The 25,309-nt window shown below is 49.3% G+C and overlaps 1 protein-coding gene across 2 annotated transcripts in view; it reads left to right on the plus strand.

The window, feature by feature from the left end:
- The window catches only part of CYP46A1 (cytochrome P450 family 46 subfamily A member 1), a 41,386-nt gene extending 18,507 nt beyond the window's left edge, over positions 1-22,879 (plus strand). The window contains exons 6-15 of one of the 2 annotated variants that reach the window (XM_035261442.3): positions 4,402-4,540; positions 5,325-5,435; positions 11,273-11,423; positions 11,596-11,658; positions 13,853-13,925; positions 16,860-16,944; positions 17,559-17,669; positions 20,957-21,045; positions 21,762-21,828; positions 22,127-22,879. In XM_035261442.3, coding sequence (XP_035117333.1) covers positions 4,402-4,540; positions 5,325-5,435; positions 11,273-11,423; positions 11,596-11,658; positions 13,853-13,925; positions 16,860-16,944; positions 17,559-17,669; positions 20,957-21,045; positions 21,762-21,828; positions 22,127-22,297 — 1,060 coding nt within the window. In that variant the 3' untranslated portion in view covers positions 22,298-22,879. The remainder of the gene's footprint in view (positions 1-4,401; positions 4,541-5,324; positions 5,436-11,272; positions 11,424-11,595; positions 11,659-13,852; positions 13,926-16,859; positions 16,945-17,558; positions 17,670-20,956; positions 21,046-21,761; positions 21,829-22,126) is intronic. The other variant, XM_035261443.3, reaches the window with a different exon arrangement.
- Positions 22,880-25,309: the final 2,430 nt, after the last annotated feature.

Here is a 25,309-nt window from a genome sequence, read left to right on the forward strand (position 1 = left end):
ATTGCCAAATAATATTCCATTTTATGGTTATACCATCTATTCTTTATCTATTCATTAGTTAATAAGCATTTGGGTTGTTTCCACTCTTTGGCTATTATGAAAAATGCTGCTAAGAGCATTTTTGTGCAAGTGTTTGTTTGGACGTATGTTTTCATTTCTCTTGGGTATTTACCTAGTGGAATTTCTGAGTCATATGGTAACTCTATTTTAACATTGTAGAGAAGGTAATCTTTAACTTTGGTATAATTGTGAATTTATGGAAAGAACTGCCAGGACAGTGTAAGGAACTCTTGTATATCTTTTACCCAGATCCACTTATTGTTTATTGTTTAAATCACCATTTGCTTTATCAGTTCATCTCTTCATGAGTATATACGTAAGCATATTTATCATTCTCTCTGCATGTATATACATGTATTTATATTTTTTACATAGTGCACATTTTAAAAAACCATTTAAGAGTAAGTTAGAGACATTGTGCTCCCCACCTTTAAATACTCCCTTGTGTATTTCCTAAGAGCAATGACTACTTAACTATAGTTTATCAAAATGAGAATATTAATAATATTACTCGAGCACTGTTAACCAATTTACAGTTCATATTCAGAATTTGTCATTTGTGCAGTTGTAGCTGTTTTATTTTCTTTGTCTAAAATGTAATCCATGTTCATGTGTTTCATTTAATGGCCCTGTCGTTTCATCCCCTTTTATTCTAGAACAGTTCTCAGTCTTTCTTTGACTTTCTTTACCTTAACATTTTGTAAGATGACAGGCCAGTTTCGTAGCTGGTCCTTCAGTGTGAATTTGTCAGCTGTCTCTGCACTGTGAGACTGATGCTGTGCCTCTGGTGGTAATGCTACAGAGTGATGCTGTATCCTCCTTGGGGCATTGAATCAGGAGGTACATGCTACCAGTTTGTCCCACTGCTGGCCATGTTAAGTTTCCTCAGTGGTTCAAGTGGTGCCTTCCAGGCTTCTCCACTGTGAAGCTACTCTTGACTATGTAATCTGTGGAGGACTGTATAAAAATCCTTTTCAGAACTCTTGCTATAGCCTCCTAATTGGCCTACCCTCCTCCTGTCTCCCTCCTCCAATGTATCCACTCACCACTCAGGACAGATCTTGCTAAAACTCAGATATGACCATGCCACTCCCCTGTTCTGAAGGCTTCAATGGCTTCCTATCATCTGAGAGATGAAGATCAGACCCCATTCACCTTCAGTCTGCCCCTCCCCCTCCCCCCAACCTTTGCATCGCCTCTCCCCAACCTTTCTGGAAACCACTTTGCTCTCTCTGGCAACTCTGCTGTTCCCACTGTCTCAATGTGAACCTCTGGGGAAATCCTGTTCCTCCTTTGATACCCAGCTAAGATGTCACCTACTGAGGCTGAGTTCACGCCTCCATCAAGGCACCTGTCACACCCAGTGCAGTGCTTCCATTCATATCCACCTCCCTCGCTAGACCATGGATCCCTGAAGGCAGAAGACGCACCCTGTCCCTGACTCCTGCGCCCAGCACCAGGCACCCCACAAGCCCTCCAGGAATCCCCATAGAGTGAATGAATCCGTAAGTGAATCAATGAATTGGAATAGTCTCAGTCTTACTGGAAAGTTGTCAGAAGTGAAAATGGGAAGGAATAGACTGGAAAGAGACATTTATTTAAGAAATACTTCTTGTGCTGAGAGCCGGAGTTACAAAGGCCAGCAAGCAAACTTCAGGAAGCTTTGAGGTTATAGGAGAAATCAGTTCTAACCAGATCATGGCCCACGTGATCATGACATAACCATGTCATTGCCTTGATGAAGCATCTCCAGCATGTAGAACCTCATGTTTGAACAGTGTTTGATAGTTTATGAAGTGCTTTCACAGAAGTTTTTATTTTTTAACGTTTTATACATGTAGTATACATTAACTTAACCATTTTTAGGTGTGCAGTTCAGTGGTATTAAATTCATTCACATTTCTATGCAGCCATCACCAGGCATTTTTATTTTTTCAATCTCACAATCAGGTGTCATCTTAGAGATGACTATTTTATCCTAAATGCCAAATTTACAAGGCTTCAGGAAAGAAACTTTAGAAGATGATTTATGTGATTATGGAAGTTTCTTGAGCCTTGGTGAATCCTAATGCAGAAAACAGGAACCACTGATAAGTTTCCTCTCCAACCATTACCCACACAGAATATCATTTTGTACTTTTAATAAAATTGTGAGAATAAATTGCTAGTTTCCACTTTTCTAGATTTTGGTTTTACAGGAAGACCTTGGTCTGAGTCTACCAAGTGAGTCAGGATTTTATTGTTGACCTGACACTGTAGCCCAGTTTTGTTTCTACAATAGCTTCAAGAGATTCAGTGTTTGCGTGATAACCGGCCTCCCGCTATCTGGAGAATCAACTTAAATGTGATTTTTTTTTTTTTTTAAAAAGACAACTACAAATAATCTTGCAAATAAATATATACTTGCCAACCATGGGAGCATTATGAGAAAAAGTCAAGGGTGCTGTGGGCGCATATATTGCACCTACCTGGGGCTTAAGAATTAGTTATTGCCCCGAGGAAGTGCCCTTTGAGTGTCCATCTGGAGAAGGGAGGCTTTCGGGAAGTGATGGTTGTTGGGGTGTGGGTGAGTGCTCTGGGAGAGGGGATGTGTGTGCACCAGCCCCATGGTGGGCAGGAGCATTGTATTTGGAGGAGCTAAAAGGCTCTTGGAACAGGTAGGCAACATTAGAGGTGGAGGTCAGCAAGAAGCGGACTCCAACTCTTAAGTTCAGGTGAAGATTTTCATCCCCCCAAGAGCAACAGCATGCTTCAAAGTGTTTTATGTTGCCAAGTGACCATATCGGAGTGGAGAGCCCCAGGTTCGCCTGTTGCCAGGCCTGTGCATGGGCTAGATGTGGAATGAAGAGCTGGTTACTCTTTTAGTTTCTCTTCTCCCATTCTCTATCTCTCTCATTTTTAGAGACAGAGTCTTGCTCTTTTACCCAGACTGGAGTGCAGGGATGTGACCACAGCTTACTCTAACTTTGTCCCCTGGGCTCAAGTGATCCTCATGCCTCAGCCTCCCTAGTAGCTGGGGCTACAGGAGTGGCCACCATGCCCAACTATTTTTTATTTTTATTTTTTTGTAGAGACGGGGTCTTGCTGTGTTGTCCAGGCTGGTCTAAAACTCCTGGCCACAAGCAATCCTCCTGCTCTCGCTTTTTGAAATGTTGGGATTATAGCCATGAGCCGCTGGTCCTGGCCCCATTTTTTCTTTTTAGAAACCTTCAATTTGAAAATAATTTCAAATTTTCAGATACATTTCAAGAATAAGAATAGGCCAAAGAATACCCATGTACTCTTTACTCAGATTAACACTTCTAGGGCCAGGTACAGTGGCTCACGCCTGTAATCCCAGCACTTTGGGAGGATGAGGTGGACAGATCATGAGGTCAGGAGTTCGAGACCAGCCTGGCCAACATGGTGAAACCCCATCTCTACTAAAAATACAAAAATTAGCCAGGCATGCTGGCACATGCCTGTAATCTCAGCTACTTGGGAGGTTGAGGCAGGAGAATTGCTTGAACCTGGGAGGCGGAGGTTGTAGTGGGCCAAGATTGTACCACTACACTCCAGCATGCACAACAGAGCAAGACTCCGTCTCCAGAGAGAGAGAGAGAGAGAGAGAGAGAGAGACAGAGAGAGAGAGACAGAGAGAGAGAGAGAGAAGATTAATATTTCTTTTATTTATAAAAGCACACTTTCTCTTAGCAAAAATTCAGAAACATGTAATGTACAAAGTGGCAGCCCCTCCTTCCAGCTCCCTTGGGGTTGCCATTTTGTGAGTTTGGAGTGCATTCCTCCATATCGCTTTCTAAGCTCTGTGTCTGGGAGGGAGCCCTGTGGGTTGGGAGCTCTGGGGTGCAAACGGTATCTGAGGACTCATTTCCACATAGAGTTGCACACCATGATTGCCCAAGGACAGGCAGTGAAGTGGGAAAACAAAATGCTGCCACTGGTGCCCAGGGCGGGGCAGGTAAGGAGAGCAGGCAATGTGAGCAGAGGGCAGGAGGGGAACCGCGGAGGCCCCTCATGGACTCCAGGGGGCCCATAGTTTCTACACTGTCATGTCCCTTTGAGGTCAGGGCTGAGGGGCCACAGTGACCAACAGAGGACCTGTGGAACTGCTAAGACAAGAACAAGGAACAGCATCCATCCTGAGTGGAGAATGGTGAAACCCTGCTTAGTTCCGTTACTACAACTCCAACCTGCAATCTGGGTCTCAGGGGGAGGCCAGAAAGGCTGGGAGGGACACCCACCTTCACTCTGACAGTATCCTCTCTGTGGAGAGGGAGGGCGCATGGCAGTCCACCATATGGGGCTGGCCAGGGGCTGTTGATGCCTGTGCTGTTTCTCCAGCTCCTTGGTTAGCTTAATGGAAACATTCAACGAGAAGGCTGAGCAGCTGGTGGAGATTCTAGAAGCCAAGGCAGATGGGCAGACCCCAGTGTCCATGCAGGACATGCTGACCTACACCGCCATGGACATCCTGGCCAAGGTGATGGGTGACAGTCGGGCATGGGGGCCAGGAGGGCCACATGGGGTAGAGGGTCCTCTTCTCTCCCTCTTCTCTTTCCTTCTCTCTTCCCCCCCCTCCTGCTCCTCTGACATACCAGCAACTCAACTCCTTCTCTGTGCTTCATATATTCTGCATACATTCTGTCTCCTTGAGTAATTAAAGGAACATAGTGTGAGATTGGGGCTACTAACTCATTCTCTAGCAATGAACAGGTGTAGGGCCTGGCCTGTAGCTGGTCAGTGGCAGAAGCAAGCCCTGATCTCAGGTCTGCCTGACTCTCAGCCCAAAGGCTGCCTTCTCTCTGTACCCCCTATAGGGTATGACTTGGCTTTTCACCCCAGTAGACTCAGCAGTGGCCCCAGTAACCCCAAACCCCACATAAAGGCAGGTCAGGCAACTGCAGTGTGGGGACAGTGACTGGATTCCTCTTTATCACATTGCTATTCCTTGATCATGGTTGCTATTCATTCATTTCACTGTGGAGCTAGTATAGAATGAACACTTAAGGAAGGTTGCATTTCAGGGGAAATACATCTTGTCAAGGAAGAAAGCCAAGCTTGTGGAGGAGCTACTATGAGCTCCTTCATCCTCACAGCATCCCATGGGGATCAAATTATCATGGGTCATCGTAAGCAGCTGATGATATGATGCATATAAACCCCTAACCCAGGGCCCAGGTGTCTAGCAGAATGATGCCAGGCTTTGCCCTGGATCTGCTGCCCTTCTGTCCCCCAGGGATGACCTTGCCCTCTCTCTCCCCCAGGCAGCTTTTGGGATGGAGACCAGTATGCTGCTGGGTGCCCAGAAGCCTCTGTCCCGGGCAGTGAAACTGATGTTGGAGGGCATCACCGCGTCCCGCAACACCCTGGCGAAGGTACTGCCTCAGCACCCCTCTGGTGACGAGCCACCAGAGCTGTTGTCTTTGTTTGCTGAAGCGCCTCCTTCAGTGATTTTTTTTCAGAATGGGTTTTGAGTACCCGTATGTCTGAAGTGACTTCTGAATCAGGATTTGCATGCGTTGCCTAAAGCAAAGGCTTAAAACCAAATTGGCTTAAAGTAAATTAGGAGTTAATCTTTCTCTCATGTGAAATGATCCCCAAAGCAGGCAACCTAGGATGACTATGTTGGCTCCATAGTGTCAGGGTTTCTGGATGCTTCTGCCTTTCTATTCCACCATCTCAGCACATTACCTCATTGTCATAAGATGGCTGCTGCAAAAGGTACACCCTGCCTGCCACTGCCTGTGCCCACATGGGGCCTGGGAACTGATCTGCCCCACCTGCTGCAGCCACCACCACCTGCACACACTGTCCAGGACCAGACATCCCCACCCACTGCCAGCACCCACGTGTGTCATCTAGGGGCCTGAGGAATGGTCTACCATGACTCTGCCACCAGAGCCTGCCATTGAGAAGGCCTGAGGAGAGGCCTGCCCCACTTGCTGACATCATTTGAGGGCCTGGGAATGGACCTGACTTGCCTGCCCCCTGTGGTACCCGTGCACACCACTGGGGATTCAGGAGATTGATCCTCTTTTCCTACCACCACTGGCACATATGTACACCATCCAGGGGCCTGAGGACAAGCCTGCCCAGCCCACTATCCACTGTTGCCTGCACCCAAGCATGCCATCTGGAGACCTGGGGACTGGCCTGCCCTGCCTAATGTAGGTAGTGCCTGTGTGCAATCCTGGGGACATCTGAGGACAGGCCCATCCCTCCTGCTACTGCTGGATGCCACAGATACCATCCAAGGGGCTGAGTATAGGCCCATCCTACCCACTGTTGCTACCAGTGGTGCTCAAGGACTGGCCTGGCTGGCATCTCCATCCTCAGCAAAGCCTCAGCTTGGTCTCCACTGACAATGACAGTCTGAGCCACTGAGAAACTTGGAGATACCTCTGACACTGATTACAGCTGAAGAACTTATACGGAAACTGTACTACTGTACGAGTCCCTGATCAGAGCCAAAGCACCCTACTGACCCGACACTACAGATGCATCTATAGAAAATTCCCCCACTTGAAAGATATAGATTGGCTGAGTGGATAAAAAAATTACCCAACTATATGCTGCCTACAAAAAAACTTACTTCACCTGTAAAGACACATATAGACTGAAAGTAAAAGAATGGAAATAGATATTCCACACAGAAACCAAAGCTAACAGGAGTAGCTTTAATTGTAACAAATAAAACAGAATTTAAGTCTACAACTGTAAAAAGAGACAAGATCATTATATAATGATAAAGGAATCAATTCTGCAAGAAGATAGAATACTTCTAAATATATTTGCACCCAATACCAGAGCAACCAGAGATATACAGCGAAGATCTAAAGGAAAAGTTAGATTCTAATGCAATGACAGCTGAGGCCTTCAACACCCCACTCTTACTGTTGGATAGATGATCTAGACAGAAAATCAGCACATAAACATTGGATTTCTTCTCATTAGCACATTAAAGATTCTCCAGGGTAGGTCAAATGTTAGGCCACAAAACAAATTTCAACAAATTTTAAGAAATTGAAATAATGTCAAGTATCTTTGCAGACCACAATGAAATAAAACTAGAAATCAATAACAAGAGAAACTTTGGAAATTGTACAAATACATGAAAACTCAACAACATACTCCTGAATGACCATTAGGTCAATGAAGAAATTAAGAAGGAAATAAAAAAATTTCTTGAAACAAGTGAAAAGGGGAACACAACATATCAAAACCTATGGGATACAGCAAAAGCAGTGCTAAAAGCGTTGCTTATAACAGGAAACACATCAAAAGTAGGAAGATTTCAAATAAACAAGCAAACGATCTATCTCAAGGAATTAGAAAAGCAAGAACATATCAAAGCAAGAATTAGTAGAAGGAAGTAAATAATATCAGGGCGGAATTAAATGAAGTAGAGACTATAAAAGTACAAAGAGTTAATGAAGTGAAAGGTCGATTTTGGGAAAAGACAAAAATCAATAAACCAATATATAGACTAAACAAGAAAAAAAAAAAAAGACCCATATAACTAAAAGCAGAAACTAAAAAGGAGACATTACAATGGATGCCACAGAAATATATAGGATTGCTACAGATTTTTATGAACAACTATACACTAACAATCGAAAGACTTAGAAGAAATGGAATTCCTGGACACATGCAACCTCCCAAGATTGAACAAGGAAGACACAGAAAACCTGATCAGACCAATGGTAAGTAACGAGATTGAAATACTAATAAAAAGTCTTCCAACAAAGAAAAGCCCATGACCAGATGTCTTTACTGCCGAATTCTACCAAACCTATGAAGAAGAACACCAATTCTTCTCAAACTATTCCCAAAAAAATGGAAGAGGGAATTCTTCCTAACTTATTCTATGAAGCCAGCACTACCCTGGTACCACAAACAGACAAGGATACAATGAAAAAGAAAACTACACGCCAACTTCCCTGATGAACATAGATGCAAAAATCTTCAACAAAATACTAGCGAGCAAACCTAATCCAACAACACATCACAAAGGTGATTCACCATGATTAAGTAGGATTTATCCCAGGAATGCAAATGCTTCAACCTATGCAAGTCAAGAAATGTGATACATCATATTAACAGGATGAAGGACGAAAAACATGATCATTTCAATAGATGCAGAAAAAACATTCAATAAAATGTAACGCCCTTCATGATTAAAAACAACAAATTATGCGTAGAAGGAATATAGTTCAACATGATAAAGGTCATATATGATACACCCACAGATAGCATTATATTTAGTGTAGAAAAGCTAAAAGTCTTTCCTTTAAGAGCTGGAACAAGATAAGGATGCCCACTTTCATCACTCTTATTTAACATAGTAGTATGAACAGAAGTGCTAGCCAGATCAGTCAGGCAAGAGAAAGAAATAAAAGGCATCCAGATTGGAAAAGAAGTCAAACTGTCCCTCTTTGCAGAAGACATGATCTTATATTTAGAAATTCCTAAAGGCTCCACCAAAAAACTCTTAGAACTGATAAATGAATTCAGCAAAGTTGTAGGGTAAAAAAATCAGTGGCAATTCTGTACACCAATAATGAGCTAATGGGAGAAGAAACCAATAATGCAATTCCATTTACAATCACTACATATGAAAATATAATACCTAAAAATAAATTTAACCAAGGAGGTGAAAGACTTAATTAAGGAAAACTATAAAAACTATAAAACACTGATGAAAGAAACTGAAGAAGACACAGACAAATAAAAAATCCCATTCTCATATGCAATCTTTATCAAAATACCAATGACATTCTTCACAGAAATAGAAAAACAATGCTAAAATCTGCTTGAAACCACAAAAAGGGCCCAAATGGGCAAAACAACTCTGAGCAAAAAGAACGAAGCTGGAGGCACCACACTAGGACTTAAACATAAGACCTGAATCTATGAAAACACTAGAAGAAAATGTAGGGGAAATGCTCCAGGACATTGGTATGAACAAACGTTTTATGGCTAAGACTTCAAAAACATAGGCAACAGCAACAACAAAAATAGACAAATGTGGCCAGGCACAGTGGGTCACGTCTGCAATCCCAGCACTTTGGGAGGCCAAGGCGAGTGGATCACTTGAGGTCAGGAGGTTGAGACCAGCCTAGCCAACATGGCAAAACCCTGTCTCTACTAAAAATACAAAAATTAACCAGGCATGGTGGTGGGTGCCTGTAGTCCCAACTACTAGGGAGGAAGAGGCAGGAGAATCACTTGAGCCCAGGAGTCAGAGGTTGCAGTGAGCCGAGATAGCGCCACTGCACTCCAGCATGGGCAACAGTGTGAGACTCCATCTCAAAAAAAAAAAAAAAAGATAAATGTGACTATATTAAACTAAAAACGTTCTGCACAGCAAAGGAAACTATCAATAGAATAAAGAGACAACTTGTTAAATGGGAAAAAATATTTGCAAACCACTCATCTGACAAGGAACACAAACAACTCAACAGCAAAAAATCAAATAATCCCATTAAAAAGTTGGCAAAGGATCTGAATAGACAGTTTTCAAAAGACAAATGGCCAAGAGGTACATGAAAATATGTTCAGCATCACTAATCATCAGATAAATGCAAATCAAAACCACAGTGAGATGTCATCTTACCCCAGTTAGAATGGCTATTACCAAAAAGACAAAAAATAAAAAATGCTGGTGAGGATAGAGAGAAATGGAACTCCTATACATTGCTGGCAGGAATGCAAACTTGTGTAGCCGTTATGGAACACAGTGTGGAGGTTTCTTCAACTAAAGAGAGAACTACCAAAGACACTACAATCCCACTACTTGGATTTCTTTCCAAAGAAAAAGAAATCAGTATATCAAAGGGACAGCTGCACAATGCCAAGATAGAGAATCAACTGACGTGTCCATCAACAGACAAATTAATAAAGAAAATGTGGTGCAGCTGGCACAGTGGCTCACACCTGTAATCCCAGGAAGTTGGGAGGTCAAGGCAGGTGGATACCTGAGGTCAGGAGTTCAAGACCAGCCTGGCCAACATGGTGAAACCTCATCTCTACCAAAAATACAAAACATTAGCCAGGCATGGTGGCGGGCACCTGTAATCTCAGCCACTCGGGAGGCTGAAGCAGGACAATCATTTGAACCAGGGAAGCGGAGGTTGCAGTGAGCTGAGATCGTGCCACTGCACTCCAGCCTGGGCAACAAGAGTGAAACCCCGAAAAGAAAATTTGGTGTGTATTCACATGGAATGCTATTTGCCCATAAGAAAGAATGAAATCCTGACATTTGCAGCAGACTGGATGGAACTGGAGGTCACTGTGTTAAGTGAAATAAGGCAAGACCAGAAAGACAAATATTGCCTGTTCTCACACATACATGGGAGCTAAAAAAGTTGATCTCACGAGGTAGAGAGTAGAATGATAGTGACTAGAGGCCGGGAAGGGTGCGTGGGGGATGAAGAGAAGTTGGCTGATGGATACAAACATACAGTTATATAGAAGGAATGAGTTTTAGCGTCAGTAGCACAGTGGGTGACTAGTTAACAGCAAGGTATTGCATATTTCAAAAACAGGGAGAAGATCTGAAATGTTTCCAACCCAAATGATAAATGTTTGAGGTGATGAACATCCTCAATATGCCGATTTGATCATTGCACATTGTATTCATGTATCAAAATATCACATGTACCCCATATGTGTGTATGATTATGTATCAATTAAAATATATAGATTTTTTCAAAGATGGCTGCCACAGCTGCAGCTATCACCCCCTTGTTCCAGGCATGAAGAAGGCAGAAACGGGAAAGGTGATAGCTGAGTTCATCTCGGCCCCTCCCGTCTCTGGGACTTCGGCTCTGGCGCCTGTCCCCCATGCCACCCCATCCTTTTGACAGTTGATTGCACTGTACTTCCCTCTGGTTGGGATTTCCTCCTTCATGCAAGCCTAGCTGCCTCCACCCATCAGCGGTCCCTTTTCACTTTGCAGGGCTACATGAACGTTTTAAGCCATCCCACCCACCACTGCTAGGGATCTGGTGCAGGAAAGGGAGGCTGAGGCCTGGACTCTGTCTGCCATCTTGATCCGATCTCCCAGACTGCTTCATTTTTTTCTGGAATTTCTCATTCTTCCCACTTCCTGGCTTGTCAGTGCCGCTAAAGTCCTTTCACGGTGGTGAGGGAGACGGGAGAGGGAACATGCATGTTCACTTGTCCATCTGGAGCTGAAACTCTCGTTTAGTTCCTGCCAGGGAAGAGGAAGCAGCTCCGGGAGGTCCGGGAGAGCATTCGCTTCCTGCGCCAGGTGGGCAGGGACTGGGTCCAGCGCCGCCGGGAGGCCCTGAAGAGGGGCGAGGAGGTGCCTGCCGACATCCTCACACAGATTCTCAAAGGTTGGAGGCCCCCCTCTGCAGGCTGGGCAGGACAGGGTGGGCTGGGATGACCCCCAGGTGATTCATCACTGTTGACTCTGGCTTAAGAGGAGAAACACAGTTGATTCTTTTATGAATCGTGGGGAAAGGGAGCAAAGATTTGCTGGGTACTGAGACTCTCCTTGTCTTTCAGCTGAAGAGGGGGCCCAGGACGATGAGGGGCTGCTGGACAACTTCGTCACCTTCTTCATTGCTGGTTTGTAGCTTTAGTGGTGACCAAGGGCCCAGAGCTCTGCAGAAATGCTGGGGACCATAGATCCCTCAAACCCAACTCGGAGGGATTCTTTGGGCTATCTGAGCAGAGCTAACTGCAGGACTAGGGGGCTGGTCTGAAGGGAGCAGAAGCCCCCTCTCTTGCTGTAGTGGGGGACTCTGACCTGGTAATGCAGCTGTCAGTTGTGGGAATGCGTGAAGCTATCCTTTCAGCTCCAGAGAGCTTGGCTGTGTGAATGAATGCAGGCATCCCCTCACTCAGAATTTGTGGGAGGCCTGCTTTAGACTGGCACAAAAAGAGATGCTAAGCAGCTTCATTCATTTGCTCAATCAGATATTTCCTGACCATGGTCCTTCACCTGGAAAACTCTTCACCCATCAGTGAGCCCTCACATGTCTCCTCCTCCTCAGCCCTCAGCTAGAAGCTGGCCGCAGGCCTGGAGCTCCTGCCCCATACCCATCTCATAGTGTTAAGCTGTTTATTTATTTGTGGTAATTGAGTGAGGTCTGTTTCCCACCACACTTGACGAGTGTGCCTGATGAGTGAAGGTTCGGGCTGTTTTGCTAACCTCTGTTCTCCCAGGGCCCAGTGCAGTAGGTTCCATGAACACTGATTGAATGAAATACACGAACAGGCTGGGCACAGTGGCTTATGCCAGTAATCCCAGCACTTTGGGAAGCCGAGGCAGGTGGATCACCTGAGGTCAGGAGTTTGAGATCAGCCTGACCAACATGGAGAAACCCCGTCTCTACTAAAAATACAAAAAATTAGCAGGGTGTGGTGGCACACGCCTGTAATCCTAGCTATGGGGGAAGCTGAGGTAGGAGAATCACTTGAACCCAGGAGGCAGAAGTTGCAGTAAGCTGAGTTGTGCCATTGCACTCCAACCTGGGCAACGAGAGCAAAACTCTGTCTCCAAAAAAAAAAAAAGAAAAGAAAAGAAATACATGAATAAAGGGTTGACACTAGGCACTGGGAAGATGGAGGTGAACAAGATGAGGGACAGCTCCTAGTCTAATGGCAGAGGTGGACAGAGAGACAAGTATTGATGGACGAAGAGGTCTGCAGGTGAACAGCATGGAGGAAGGCCCTTTAGATGGGAGCAGAACTTGCAGATACCCCATGAGATTAGAAGGGGCCAGCGTTAAAGCAAGGCTACAGGGTGCCATTCCCTGCAATGGATAGGAAGAACTTGCAGAAGCTATGGCTGGTCCTCATTCCTGCAGCCGGGAACCCAGGTCCTGGATAAGGCTCCTGGACGACCTAGCCTCAGTCTCCTCATCTGTAAAATGGGGGCCTTGAGGAGCTCTCCAGGCTTCCATCCAGCTTTCCAAAGGGTTTATTAATCCTCTCTCATCCCTCCAGCCTAGCCCTGAGCCCTTCGTCCAGATGCTGTGGGGGACTGGTCAAGGGCAGGGGGTGTTGCGTCTGTCTTTCCCTTTGCCTGTGAGGAAACTGAGGCCTAGGAGGGAAGTGCCCTGCTATAGTCACAGCGCGAGATGCAGAGCCGGGGCCAGGGCTGCTCTGCTCTCCCATCCCGCTCCCCGGCTGAGGTCTCCGCTGGCTGTGTGACTGGTCCACCCCCACACCCTAGGAACTGGGCCCCGCTTCCCACCTGACTTTTTGTAAGCTGCAAGCCCTTCTCCTGCATTCAGGCAGGCCTCTCAAGCCCCTTGGCTGCGCCGTGATTGCCACCCGTAAGCCCCTATACCTTTAGAGTAAACTCAGGCCACTCAGTCCATTCCCTCCTGGGCCAACTTGGAGGGGTTGACTCCATCACCTTGGCCAGACCCTGCCAGAACCCAACATCAGCCTCCCGAAACATCCCCCAGCCCTTCATAGAACCTCAGGGTCATGGGGGGCTTTTGTGTGCACCCTGCAGCATGGGAAGGGGAGGCCTTGGGCTCACGGACTTTGGATTGTGTCCCTCCCCACTCTCCCTGCTGTGTGACCAGAGACCCATTCCTCTCCACCTCCACTTTTTCTTCTCTAAAAGGGAGGTGAGCACCTCTCCAGGCCAAGGGAGACCCAGAGGATGGTTCAAGGAAGGGGCTTTCAGAGCCAGATGCCTGGGGGCAAATGCCATATACTGGCCAGCACTGGCTGGGACAGAGGCAGACACACTGTCTCCTCCATCCCATGGCCCTACATGGAGCAACCACTGTCCTCCCCGCAGGTCACGAGACTTCTGCCAACCACTTGGCGTTCACGGTGATGGAGCTGTCTCGCCAGCCGGAGATCGTGGCAAGGTATGGGGCTGCTCTTGGGGCTGGCAAAGAGGTCTGTCTGATGTCTTGTTCCTGAAGGCCACCTGACCCCACCTCACATGGTTGAGTCCCCTCCCACATGCCCTGCTTCCCTGTGTCCCTGGGCCTTGGCATGTGCTGTTCCCTCTCCTGGAAACGCTCTACCTGCTTTTCTCCTGAGAACATACCTCTCCTCCCACTCCTAGAAAGGGCTTCTCAGATCTCTGAAGGAGCCACCCGTGCTTCTCCTCTGAGCCTCCTCCCCACTCATGAACGTCTTTCCCCTGGGACTCCTTCATCATGTCTATTTCAGCCACGAGTCCGGAAGCAGGAGGGCAGGGACGGTGGCCTTTCCCTCCCAACAGTGTACCCCGAGCCTGGCCGAGGCCTGGCAGTGAGGATGGAGCAGAATCCCTGCTAAAGTACCAAGGGCGTGCTTGTCTTCTGATGGCAAGACAAAGGAGGGCTTCCCGGGGGAGGTGGCATTTGAGTCAGGCCAGGCCGCTGGGTCCCTTAAATACAAACAGGCTCCCTCCAGGATGGTTGCATGGAGTGAATGAAGCAAGTGTGAAATCTCTCTGAACCTCCAGCAGGCTCAGTGGGAGCTCTGGGGAGGTGGGGTCAGGTCTTCAATTACAATTATTAGTCATCAGCAGCATTTAAGGGCAGAAGTGAAAGATTGTGTGAAAATATGAAATCTTTCTTGGTTTTAAAAATAAGTATAATGGTAGCATGCACTTCGTATAAAAATTTGGGGAAAAACAGAAAAACTATAATAATAATAATAAAGCCACCCACGGCACCCCACCCACCGCACCTTCTCACCTCTGCGTGGGTAACTTTGCTGTGTTTTTTTGTCACCTGGTTGTACAGCTGGCTTTTATTCCCCTCAAGCTTTATCACAGCATTGCCCACTGATTGTAACCTCTTCCCAAATCCACTCTTTTAAAAATTGTGGCAAAATACACGTAACATAAAATTTTACATTTTCATTGTTTTTAACTGCACAGTTTAGTGGCATTAAGGGCATTCACATGCCACTGCCATCCCCCTCCACATTTTTTTTTTTTTTTAAACAGAGTCTTGCTCTGTCGCCCAGGCTGGAGTGTGATCTCAGCTCACTGCAACCTCTGCCTCCCTGGTCACACCAGGCTAACTTTTTTTTTTTTTTTTTTTGTATTTTTAGTAGAGACAGGATTTTGCCATGTTGGCCAGGCTGGTCTTGAACTCCTGGCCTGAAGTTATCTACCCATTTTGGCCTCCCAAGTTGCTGGGATTACAGGTGTAAGCCACTACTCCTGGCCTCTGTCTCCAGAACTTTTTCATCTTCCCAAACTGAAACGCTGTCCATTCTCCCCTCCTCCACCCCTGATAACCACCATCCAGTTCGATCTCTATGCGTTTGTCTATTCTAGGTGACTTATATAAGTGGACTCACACAGTATTTGTCTTTTTGTGACTGGCTTATTTCACTGGGATAATGTCCTCCAAGTATTCATCAGCCTTGCAGTACCTGTCAGAACTCCCTTCCTTCTTAGCACTTACTGACATTCCATTGTAAGCACGTCTCCCATTTTTCTTCATTCATCTGTCCATGGATACCTGGGTTGCTTCTATCCTTTGTCTATTTTGAGTAATGCTGCCATGAGGAGATGTGTACAAATATCTTTTCAAGTCACTGCTTTCAGTTCTTTGGGTTTTATACCCAGAAGTGGGATTGCTGGATCACAGAGTAAACCTATTTTTAATTTTTTGAGGAATCACCATACTGTTTTCCATAAAGGCTGCACCATTTTGCATTCTCGCCAGCAGTGCACAGGGATTCCTTCTGATTTGTCCACATCCTCGACAATGCTTTTGTTTTGTCTTTGTTTGGATAAGAGCCATCCTAATGAGTATGACGTGGTCCAGATTCACTCTGGTTTTTTTTTTTTTTTTGAGACGGAGTCTCCATCTGTTGCCAAGCTAGAGTGCAGTGATGCGATCTTGGCTCACTGCAACCTCTGCCTCCTGGGTTCAAGCGATTCTCCTGCCTCAGTCACCGGAGGAGCTGGGACTACAGTCGTGCGCCACCACGCCTGTCTGATTTTTTTTGTATTTTTAGTACGGTTGGGGTTTCACCAAGTTGGCCAGGCTGGTCTTGAACTCCGGGCCTCAAGTGATCCGCCCACCTCAGCCTCTCAAAGCGCTGGGATTCCAGGCGTGAGCCACTGCGCCCAGATCCACTCTTCAAGCTGCATATTATGTTAACAGCGCACATCATTAAGTTTATTCAGCCAGTGTCCTTGTCCTGTTTGCGCCGCTCTTTCCAGCTCTCGGCTGCTGTAAAGCAGGCCGGGGTAGGCATCCGTGCAGAAGCCTTGCTGTGTGTGTGTTTTATTTCCTACAGCCAATTTCAAATATCAGACACAAAAGGTGAATGTGTTAAGGCCCCTGGACCATTGTTCCCAATGGTCCAGGGACCGTTTTGGACATGGCAGTCTCTGGAGCTCTTTAACAGTGTTTGGGCCCGGATCAGTGGCTCATGCTTGTAATCTCAGCCCTTTGGGAGGCCTAGGAAGGCAGATCACCTGAGGTCAGGAGTTCAAGACCAGCTGGGCCAACATGGTGAAACCCTGTATATTCTATAAATACAAAAATTAGCTGAACATGGTGGTGGGTGCCTGTGATCCCAGCTACTTGGGAGGCTGAGGCGGAAGACTCTTAAACCCAGGGACTTAAGGGTTGCAGTGAGCCAAGATCGTACCACAACACTCCAGCCTGGGTGACAGAGTGAGACTCCACCTCAAAAAAAAAATAAATAAATAACAGTAACAGTGCTTGTGGGTGGGGAGCCCCACGAGTCTCTCTTCATGCTTCCTTCCAACACCACCTTCTTAAAGCTAAGTGGGGAAAGGCTCCCTTTGGAGACGGACTTCTCTTTGTCTTACCCCACAGGCTGCAGGCCGAGGTGGACGAGGTCATCGGTTCTAAGAGGCACCTGGATTTCGAGGACCTGGGAAGACTGCAGTACCTGTCCCAGGTGTGGGGAGTAGGAGGGAAGCTTCTGGGCAGATGTGGGTGATTCATGACATCAGGCCTGCTGCCTCCCTGGACCTTTCAGGACAGTGGTTCTCAAACTTTGCTGCATAGGAGACTCCCCCAGAAGATTTAAAGTATCCTGAGGCCCAGGCTGCCCAGACTAATGACATCAGAGTCAAGGAGCTCCCCGGGCCACCCCAATATTCAGCTTAGGTTTGAAATTGGCCCTTTAGTAAATGGTGCTGTATTTGCACTTCCAGCTAGACTGGGGTTCTAGAGCCTTCAGCTTCCCCTGGTGGAGCCTGCACAGCAGGGGGCCTGGGCGGTTCTGCTGGAAGCGAGGGTCTCTCCTGTCTGCGGCTCTCTGGGATGCTGGGAGCCCTGATTCCTGGTCCCAGCTCTGCCACTGTGGTCTTGCACAACTCCCTTCTCCTGGCCTCAGTTTCTCCATCTGTCATGTGACAGTGAGGCTGATGTCCCAGTGGCCTGGGGCCCAGGCCAGGGTGAAGCTCGGCCATGTGGGCGGGAGAGAGAGGGGTCCCAGGCATGCCACCGGCCAGCATGATCTGTGGCCTCTCCTGACCTCTCTTGTTTTCTCTCCTGTGGCTTCTCCAGGTCCTCAAAGAGTCGCTGAGGTTGTACCCACCAGCATGGGGCACCTTTCGCCTGCTGGAAGAGGAGACCTTGATTGATGGGGTCAGAGTTCCCGGCAACACCCCACTCTTGGTGGGTGGAGGCCCCGGGGGCCCTGGGTTGGGCTGGCCTGCTTGCCCCCACAGTGGTGAATCTGGGGCTCACCAGGGGAGCCCGAGGTCCCGTTCCCATCATTGCGCTGGGCCTCGCTGGCCGCCCTGTTCTTTCTCAGAAAGTCTCACCATAGCCCTGTGAGGGCTTTTTCCCCTCCTCACGCTGTCCAACAGCAGATTACAGCGGGTCATTCTGGAAGGGAGGTGCCCCATTTACAGCTGAGGACACTGAGGTTCAGAGAGGTTAGGTCACTTTCCTGGGATCACACAGCTGGCGAGGGGCAGATCTGGATAGTGCCTTGTTTCACAGTTGACTCAAACTTGTCCTGGTTCCTTCTCTCCTCACATTTTACAGCCCTTTCTCTCTCAGCTTTCTCCCCCAACCTCCTTTACATTGTGTTTCTTTGTCGGTTTGCTTCCTTGTTCATTTCTCCATTCATCCAGGCATTTATTCACGTATAGTAGCCCCCCTAAACCCACCCCCAAAACCAGGAAACTAAGATGTAGTCATTTACATGTGTCACTTCCTGCACCCCTGACAAGGAATTACTAATCTGCATTGTGTGTTTGCCATTCCCGTGTGTGTGTCTGTGTGTGTGTGTGTGTATGTGCACACACACACTCATGCAGTAACATTTTGTAGGGCTTGCTTTTTTATTCGATATAAAGACCGTGAAGGTTTGTGTAGTTTCTCCATAAGGCCATAGGACAACCACCATTGCTGATCGATTCTCAGGTAACAGGCATTTGAGAGGTGCCCAGTGTGTCCCTGTCACTAGCACCACAGCAACAATGCCCTTTCTGTCTGCATGTCCAGGAGCAGTGTACAAGCAAGTTCCTTGGGCATTTACCCAGAAGTGGGAGGGCCGAGTGAATGTTGAGCTTTACAAACGAATGCAACATTGTTTTCCAAAGTGGCTGCGCCAACTTGGATGCCCACAGGTGGTGAGGGAGAGTGCCTGCTGTCGTCCATCGTCTCCAGCACCTAGCGTGGTCCAATTCTGTATCTGCTACCGTCCAAATATGAGTTTAAAACACGATTTCACTGTGGTCTTAACTTGTGCTTTCCTGAATATTAACTAGTGAGAGTGACCATCACACCCTGATTGCCCTGTCTCTGAGATGTGGGCTCAGTTTCTCTTTTTGGGTAGTGTGTTTTTCCGTATTGCTGTGTAGAGCTTCATTTTATGATTTTAAAACAACATTTATTTATTTATGTATTATTTTTGAGACGGAGTCTCGCTCTGTCCCCCAGGCTGGAGTCCAGTGACACCATCTCAGCTCACTGCAACCTCTGCTTCCTGGGTTCAAGCGATTCTTGTGCCTTAGCTTCCCGAATCGCTGGGATTACAGGTGCGCACCATCAGACGGGGCTAATTTTTGTATTTTTAATAGAGATGGGGTTTCACCATGTTGACCAGGCTTTTTCCAAACTCCTGACCTCAAGTGATCCACCTGCTTCAGCCTCCCAAAGTGCTGGGAATACAGGTGTGAGCCACTGCGCCCGGCCCTAGAGATTTATTTAGAAAACTCACGTGTTAATCTTTTGTCTGTTATGCTTGTCATCTTTGTGGCTTGTCTTCATTAATGTGTTTTTGATGATCTGCCTGTTTTAATATTTTTTAACAATTACTTCTTTTGCTTCGCCTTGTTTAAGAAATCCTTCTCTATCCTGAGTTCAGGACATTCACTTACATTGTCCTCAAACTCTTCTACATTTTTCTTTTCAAAGTTGAGCTCATAACTACCTGGATTTTGTGTATGGTTTCAAGGTAGGGACCTATCTGTATTGACTTGCCAGAGCTATTGTAACAAAGGGCCACAGATTTTGGCTAAACAACAGAAGTGTATTTTCTCCCAGTCCTGGAGGCTGGAAGTCTGAGATCAAGGTGTTGGAGGGTTGGTTTCTTCTGAGGGCTCACTCCTTGGTGAGCCACCTTCTCCCTGTGTCTCCACGTGGTCTTCCTTCTGTGTCCTCTCCTGATCTCTTCTTATAAGGACACCAGTCAGATCGGCTTAGGGCCCATTCTAAGTACCTCATTTTAAGTTAATTACCTTGGTAAAGACCTTGTCTCCAAACCCAGCCACATTCTCAGGTACTGCAGGTTAGAACTCCAACATATGAATTCGTAGGGGACAAAATTCAGCCCATGACAGGATCCTTTTATTTTTACTTGTGGGGAAGGGGGAGCCCCAGGCCCTGCTCGCAGCCCCTCCCCTCCCAGGGCTCTGCCCCACCTCCTCCAGCGCCCATCCAAGCCCCATCTGCCATCTGTTTTGCTGAGCCTTTTCTTAACCCCTGTACCAGTACCACTGTGCCTTAACAGCCATCTCCTTAGATCCCCTTACAGCCGGCAGCGGAGGCCCCGTGGCTCACTCTCAACCTGGGGGTGCCACCGTGTGGGCTTTGAGTGGACAGACCAGGCTTCAACCCCAGCTCTGCTCCTGGCTGCTGGGTCATCTCCATCAGGCCCTCGGCTTCCTCTTTGTTGGTGGGGGAGTGGGGATGGCACCCAAGCTACAGCCCATGAAGAAGCATCCATAGGATGACATATATCACGTGCCTGGCACATCGCAGGTGTCCTAAACTCAGCCCCGAGCCTGATGCTCCCACTGGCTTGCTGGAGCTCAGCTCCACGGCTCCCTGCACCCTCTGCTGCACTGACCCCCAGCACAGGAGCCAGGGGTGGAGCAGGCTCAGGAGGAGATTTTGTCCCAGTGTTTGGAGGTGAAGGGCACGGAGTGAGCGTCAGGAGGCACCACGCATGCAGGTGGAAGGCTGGTGGGGTGTGCAGCTCCCCCACCCCCACCCCTGTTGAAGCAGGCCTTGAGTTGAAAGGAAACTGGATATAACAGTTCTCAGGATCTGGAGGAAGTTGGCCTGGCCTCACAGAGTCAGATCTGAGTTTGAATCCTGGTTTGGCCACTTATTTGCCTGGTGATTTCAGGTGAGTCACTGAGCCTCTCTCTGGGCCTCAATTTCTTCATCTGTAAAATGGGGATAATGATGGCTCCCCACAGGGCTGTGCCTGGCACGGGATGACACAGTACGCTCAGCTGGCACGGTGGCCTATCCCCACTCTTCCTCTTAGAGATTTTCCCGGGGGTCAGTGCAATCTACACCCACCTAGATGGGGAGTGAAGACATGGGGGGAGGAGCGTGGCGGCCACTCTGCTCTGAGGAGCCCCACTGGGTGGCCTCAGTGGCTGGAGAGGTGCCAGGAGAACAACCTGGGAACCAGAGACGAGTGGACCCTTTGCCCGCAGTTCAGCACCTATGTCATGGGGCGGATGGACACATACTTTGAGGACCCGCTGACTTTCAACCCCGATCGCTTTGGCCCCGGAGCACCCAAGTAAGTCCCTCCTTGAGCTGTCCTTCCTGGATGAGTCCAAGATGAGTGGGGCTGGTGGGAGAAGGACAGTCACAGTGGCCTCTGCTCTGAGCCAGAGGCGCCCACTCAGCCCACATAGCCTTCCAGATCCCTGTGAGGTGTTTGTGGAGGAAATCACAGCTCAGAGAGGTTAAGTAACTCATCCAAGTGACAGAGCAGGGGTCTGCCCCCAGCTCAGTCTGGTTCTAAAGCCCATGCTCATAAGCAGCACCAAATACTGGGAAGCTGAATGACTTCACCTCCCCAAGCCTTGAGGTTCCTATCTGAGAAATGGGACCATCTGTGGCTGAATCTGGAATTTGCTGTGGGGGTCAATGCATTAAGGTACCAAAGCCGTGGTGGGAAGAGCTGGACTCCACAGACTGCCTGAGTTCAGTCCAGGCTCTGCCCAGAGCTGGATGTAAATGCATTACCTGGAGTGAGTTGCTTTGCCCCTCAGCCTCAGTTTCTGCATCTGTGAAATGGGGACAACAGCAGCTCCTTCCAGGAGGGTAAAAGGAGGAGAAAAAGAGAGAATGCAGATCCAGCCACTGGCGGAGTCAGCGGCTCGTGCATTGCGTGCAAAGTGCCCAGCCTCTGGCTCAGTCAGTGCTCAGCAGGGATGGCTTAACCACTGCCTTCCTGTGTTGTCCCTGCGGGGCTGCCTGGGGCTTCCTGATGCCTCTTTTCCCCTGCAGGCCACGGTTCACCTACTTCCCCTTCTCGCTGGGCCACCGCTCCTGCATCGGGCAGCAGTTTGCTCAGGTAGGAGGGGCAGGGTTGCGGTTCTGCCCAGGAGTGGCAGCAGGGGTGGTGGCTCATCCTAAGCCAGGAGGCATCTCAGCGTCCCTGCACTGGGGCCGCTGGGCTGCGAGCTGGACCCAGTGGAGCCAGACCCAGAGGACTGGCTCTGTTTTGCGCAGAGGAGAGCATGAAACACAGGAGGCTCCCAGGCACTCGTAGGCTCTCCAAGAGGAGAACCGTGGTGACATTGGCTGCTCATTGACTCGCTCATTCTGTCTTTGCTTCTTCACTCCTTCCTCATTTTGTCCTCTGGGCCCAGATGGAGGTGAAGGTGGTCATGGCAAAGCTGCTGCAGAGGCTGGAGTTCCGGCTGGTGCCCGGCCAGCGCTTCGGGCTGCAGGAGCAGGCCACGCTCAAGCCACTGGACCCCGTGCTGTGCACCCTGCGGCCCCGAGGCTGGCAGCCCGCACCCCCACCACCCCCCTGCTGAGGGGGCCTCCAGGCAGGATGAGACTCCTTGGGCAGGGGCTATGCCTGCCCACCTCTGCTGCCCATGGCCGCCCACCCTTCTCCCTGCCCTGTCCCCTGGGCAACCCTTCACGCTGGCTTCCAGCGGGCCCTCTGCCGACCGACCGCCTGCTTCACACCCCTCAGCGCTCCCTGTCGCCTGCGGACTCCATGGCCCTTCCTGGACTGGCCCTTGCCCCATTCCCAGCCACCACCATCATCCCTACCACCTCTGAACCCTTGCACAGGTCACTTCCTCAGACGAGACACCCTAACTCTTGCTCACTCCCTAAAGCCCTCTTCAGATGTCACCTCCTCCAGGAAGCCCTCCTTGCCACCCCCAACCGGGTCAGGGGCCCCTCCTCTGTGCTCCCTCGGTCACCTGTGCTACCTCTAACACCACACTGACCACACTGTATCATGAGTGTCCGTTGACATGATCAACTGCCCTGCCAGGCTGTGAGCGCCTTAAGGGTAGGGTCTGCGTGTGATTCGTCTCTGAGCCCCCCGTGCCCACCCAGGGCCTGGCACAGAGTCGACACTCAATAAATACGTGTTGACTGCATGAATGACCAGTGGAACCAGGCCTTGTGCTCTCGCCTCAGCTTGCTCATCTGTGACAAGGGGGAGATGTGGAGGCTGGCATAGCTCTGGATCTGCCAGCCCACCTGCAGATGCCCTGGAGATGTCCCGACAACGTGGCCGTGGGAGAGACTGCCCCAGGTTACCAGCCTGTTCCCCGTGCTACATTCATGGCCATGCCCCTGGGTGCTGTGTGAGGTTGGGACTGGGTGGGCAACTGACTCTGAGAGCTGGATTTGAGAGGTCAGGGAGGCCCCTGGGCCTCTTGGGAGCAGCTGGGTGGAGCTGAGCCCCATGCCTGTGGTCACTTGCTGCCCTCCTGAGCTGGCAGGGGGCCAGGGCAGGTGAGACTGCAGCCCTCATGGTGGTGATGGGAGAAGCCATCCTCTCCTCCCCAGGGCCTTGTCCTCTGAGCCCGTCCAAGGAAAAAGTCCTGCCCTGAGTTTCTCCTTCAGCCATTGGAAGCTTGTCTTTGTGCAGAGAGAAAAAGCTGCCCTTGTGGCTGGGTGTAGTGGCTCACACCTGTAATCCCAACACTTTGGGAGGCCGAGGCAGGCCTATCATCTGAGGTCAAGAGTTCAAGACCAGCCTGACCAACATTGCGAAACCTGTCTCTACTTAAAAAATACAAAAATTAGCTGTGCATGATGGTGGCTGCCTGTAATCCCAGCTACTCGTAGGCTGAGGCAGGAGAAAAGCTTGAACCCGGGAGGCAGAGGTTGCAGTGGGCCAAGATCATGCCACAGCACTCTAGCCTGGGCAACAGAGCAAGATGCTGGCTCACGTCTGTAATCCCGGCACCTTGGGAGGCCGAGGTGGGTGGATCATGAGGTTAAGAGATCGAGACCATCCTGGTCAACATGGTGAAACCCCATCTCCACTAAAAATACAAAAAAATTAGCTGGGCATGGTGGCACATGCCTGTAATCCCAGCTACTCAGGAAGCTGAGGCAGGAGAATTGCTTGAACCCAGGAGGCAGAGGTTGCGGTGAGCCGAGATTGCTCCATTGCACTCCAGCCTGGGTAACAAGAGTGAAACTCTGTCTCAAAAAAAAAAAAAAAAAAAAAAAGACGCTATCTTAAAACAAAGAAAAAGAAAAAGCTGCCCTCCCCGCTGCCTGGGCCACTTGCCCCCTGGGAAGGACCCTCCCACATGGGGAAGGCACAGACGTATGCTGGCCGCTGAGGTGTATTGTCGGCCTTCGTTCCTTGCCGCAGTTGTGAATGGCAGCTCCAAGGGATGGACCCACCAAGCAGATGAGGAATCTGAGACTCAGGGGCGGAAGTGACATGCTCAGTACAGGTGGGGCCTGGGGTGGCGCTGAGAATGGAGGAGACAAGTGTCTGGGTTCCCAGCCTGCCCTTCTCCCCAGCCCAGGTAGGCCTGAGAATGCACACTCCAGCCTCAGAGGGTTGGGCCCCTGGGACACCTCTGGAACTGCAGTGTTCTTGCAGAGTACAGGTCCTCCTGCTCCCCAGCACCTCGCCTGACCACGTGGGCACCTGGCCAGCCCACGTGGGCACCTGGCCAGCCCCCCATCAAGCTGCACCCTCCACCCCCTCCATTTCCGGCTCCCTGTCTGGGGGGCCCCCAAACTCACCACTCATTCTGAGAATGGTATGCCTGGGCTCAGCCTCCAGCCACCTGGTCAAACCCATCACTAGTCAGAAGCGGCCCCATCCCACAGCCACTCCAAATGCCACTGTCTCCCAGAGTCCTGTTCCCAAGCCCCCAGCCGGGCACTGTTCCCTGACTTGCTGTGCTGTGCCCACCTCCCCTGCCCTCTGCACCCCTTCTCTGAGGCTCTGAGGTTCACCAGTATCCACACACCTGCCCCTGCTTCCCACAGTCCATGCCCTCTGCCTCCTGCCATGGCTGGGTCTGGTCCCTCAGGACGGCACTCAGGACGGCACCTCCTTTATAGTCCATCTAAAAGGGCCACAGGCCACCAGGCCTCAGCACTGCAGTGACGCAACCCAGCATTGTCTGGAGGGGCCTGGAGGTACTGGCTCCCTCCAGAGACTTCAGGTTCCTGGCTTGACCATCCCCTGATTTGGCAAGTATCTGTCCATTGCCAAGCCTGAACCTTCACACCGTGATTTCTTCAAATCCTGCCAGGAAACAGGAGCCAACTATGGCCCATTTAACAGATGGAAAAGTCAAGGCCACAGCCACAGCTGGGCCATAGTGGAGTCAGCACTTGAACCCATGGCCCTTTGCATCTAGTGGCCTTTCACAGGCTCAGCATGCCCTGTCTCTGCATGCCTGGGCTTGTCTTCTGCCCCAGGAATCCCAGATAACTGGGAAGTGCAAGCCAGAGTCCCCCAGCCCCACTGTCACTGGCATCCTGCCCTTCCCGAGCCACTTCTACTTCCATAGATGGGGCTTTCTGTGAGTGGCAGGCAGCCTTCA

This window comes from Callithrix jacchus, chromosome 8 (genome assembly GCF_049354715.1).
Source record: "Callithrix jacchus isolate 240 chromosome 8, calJac240_pri, whole genome shotgun sequence".
Lineage (NCBI taxonomy): Eukaryota > Metazoa > Chordata > Mammalia > Primates > Cebidae > Callithrix > Callithrix jacchus.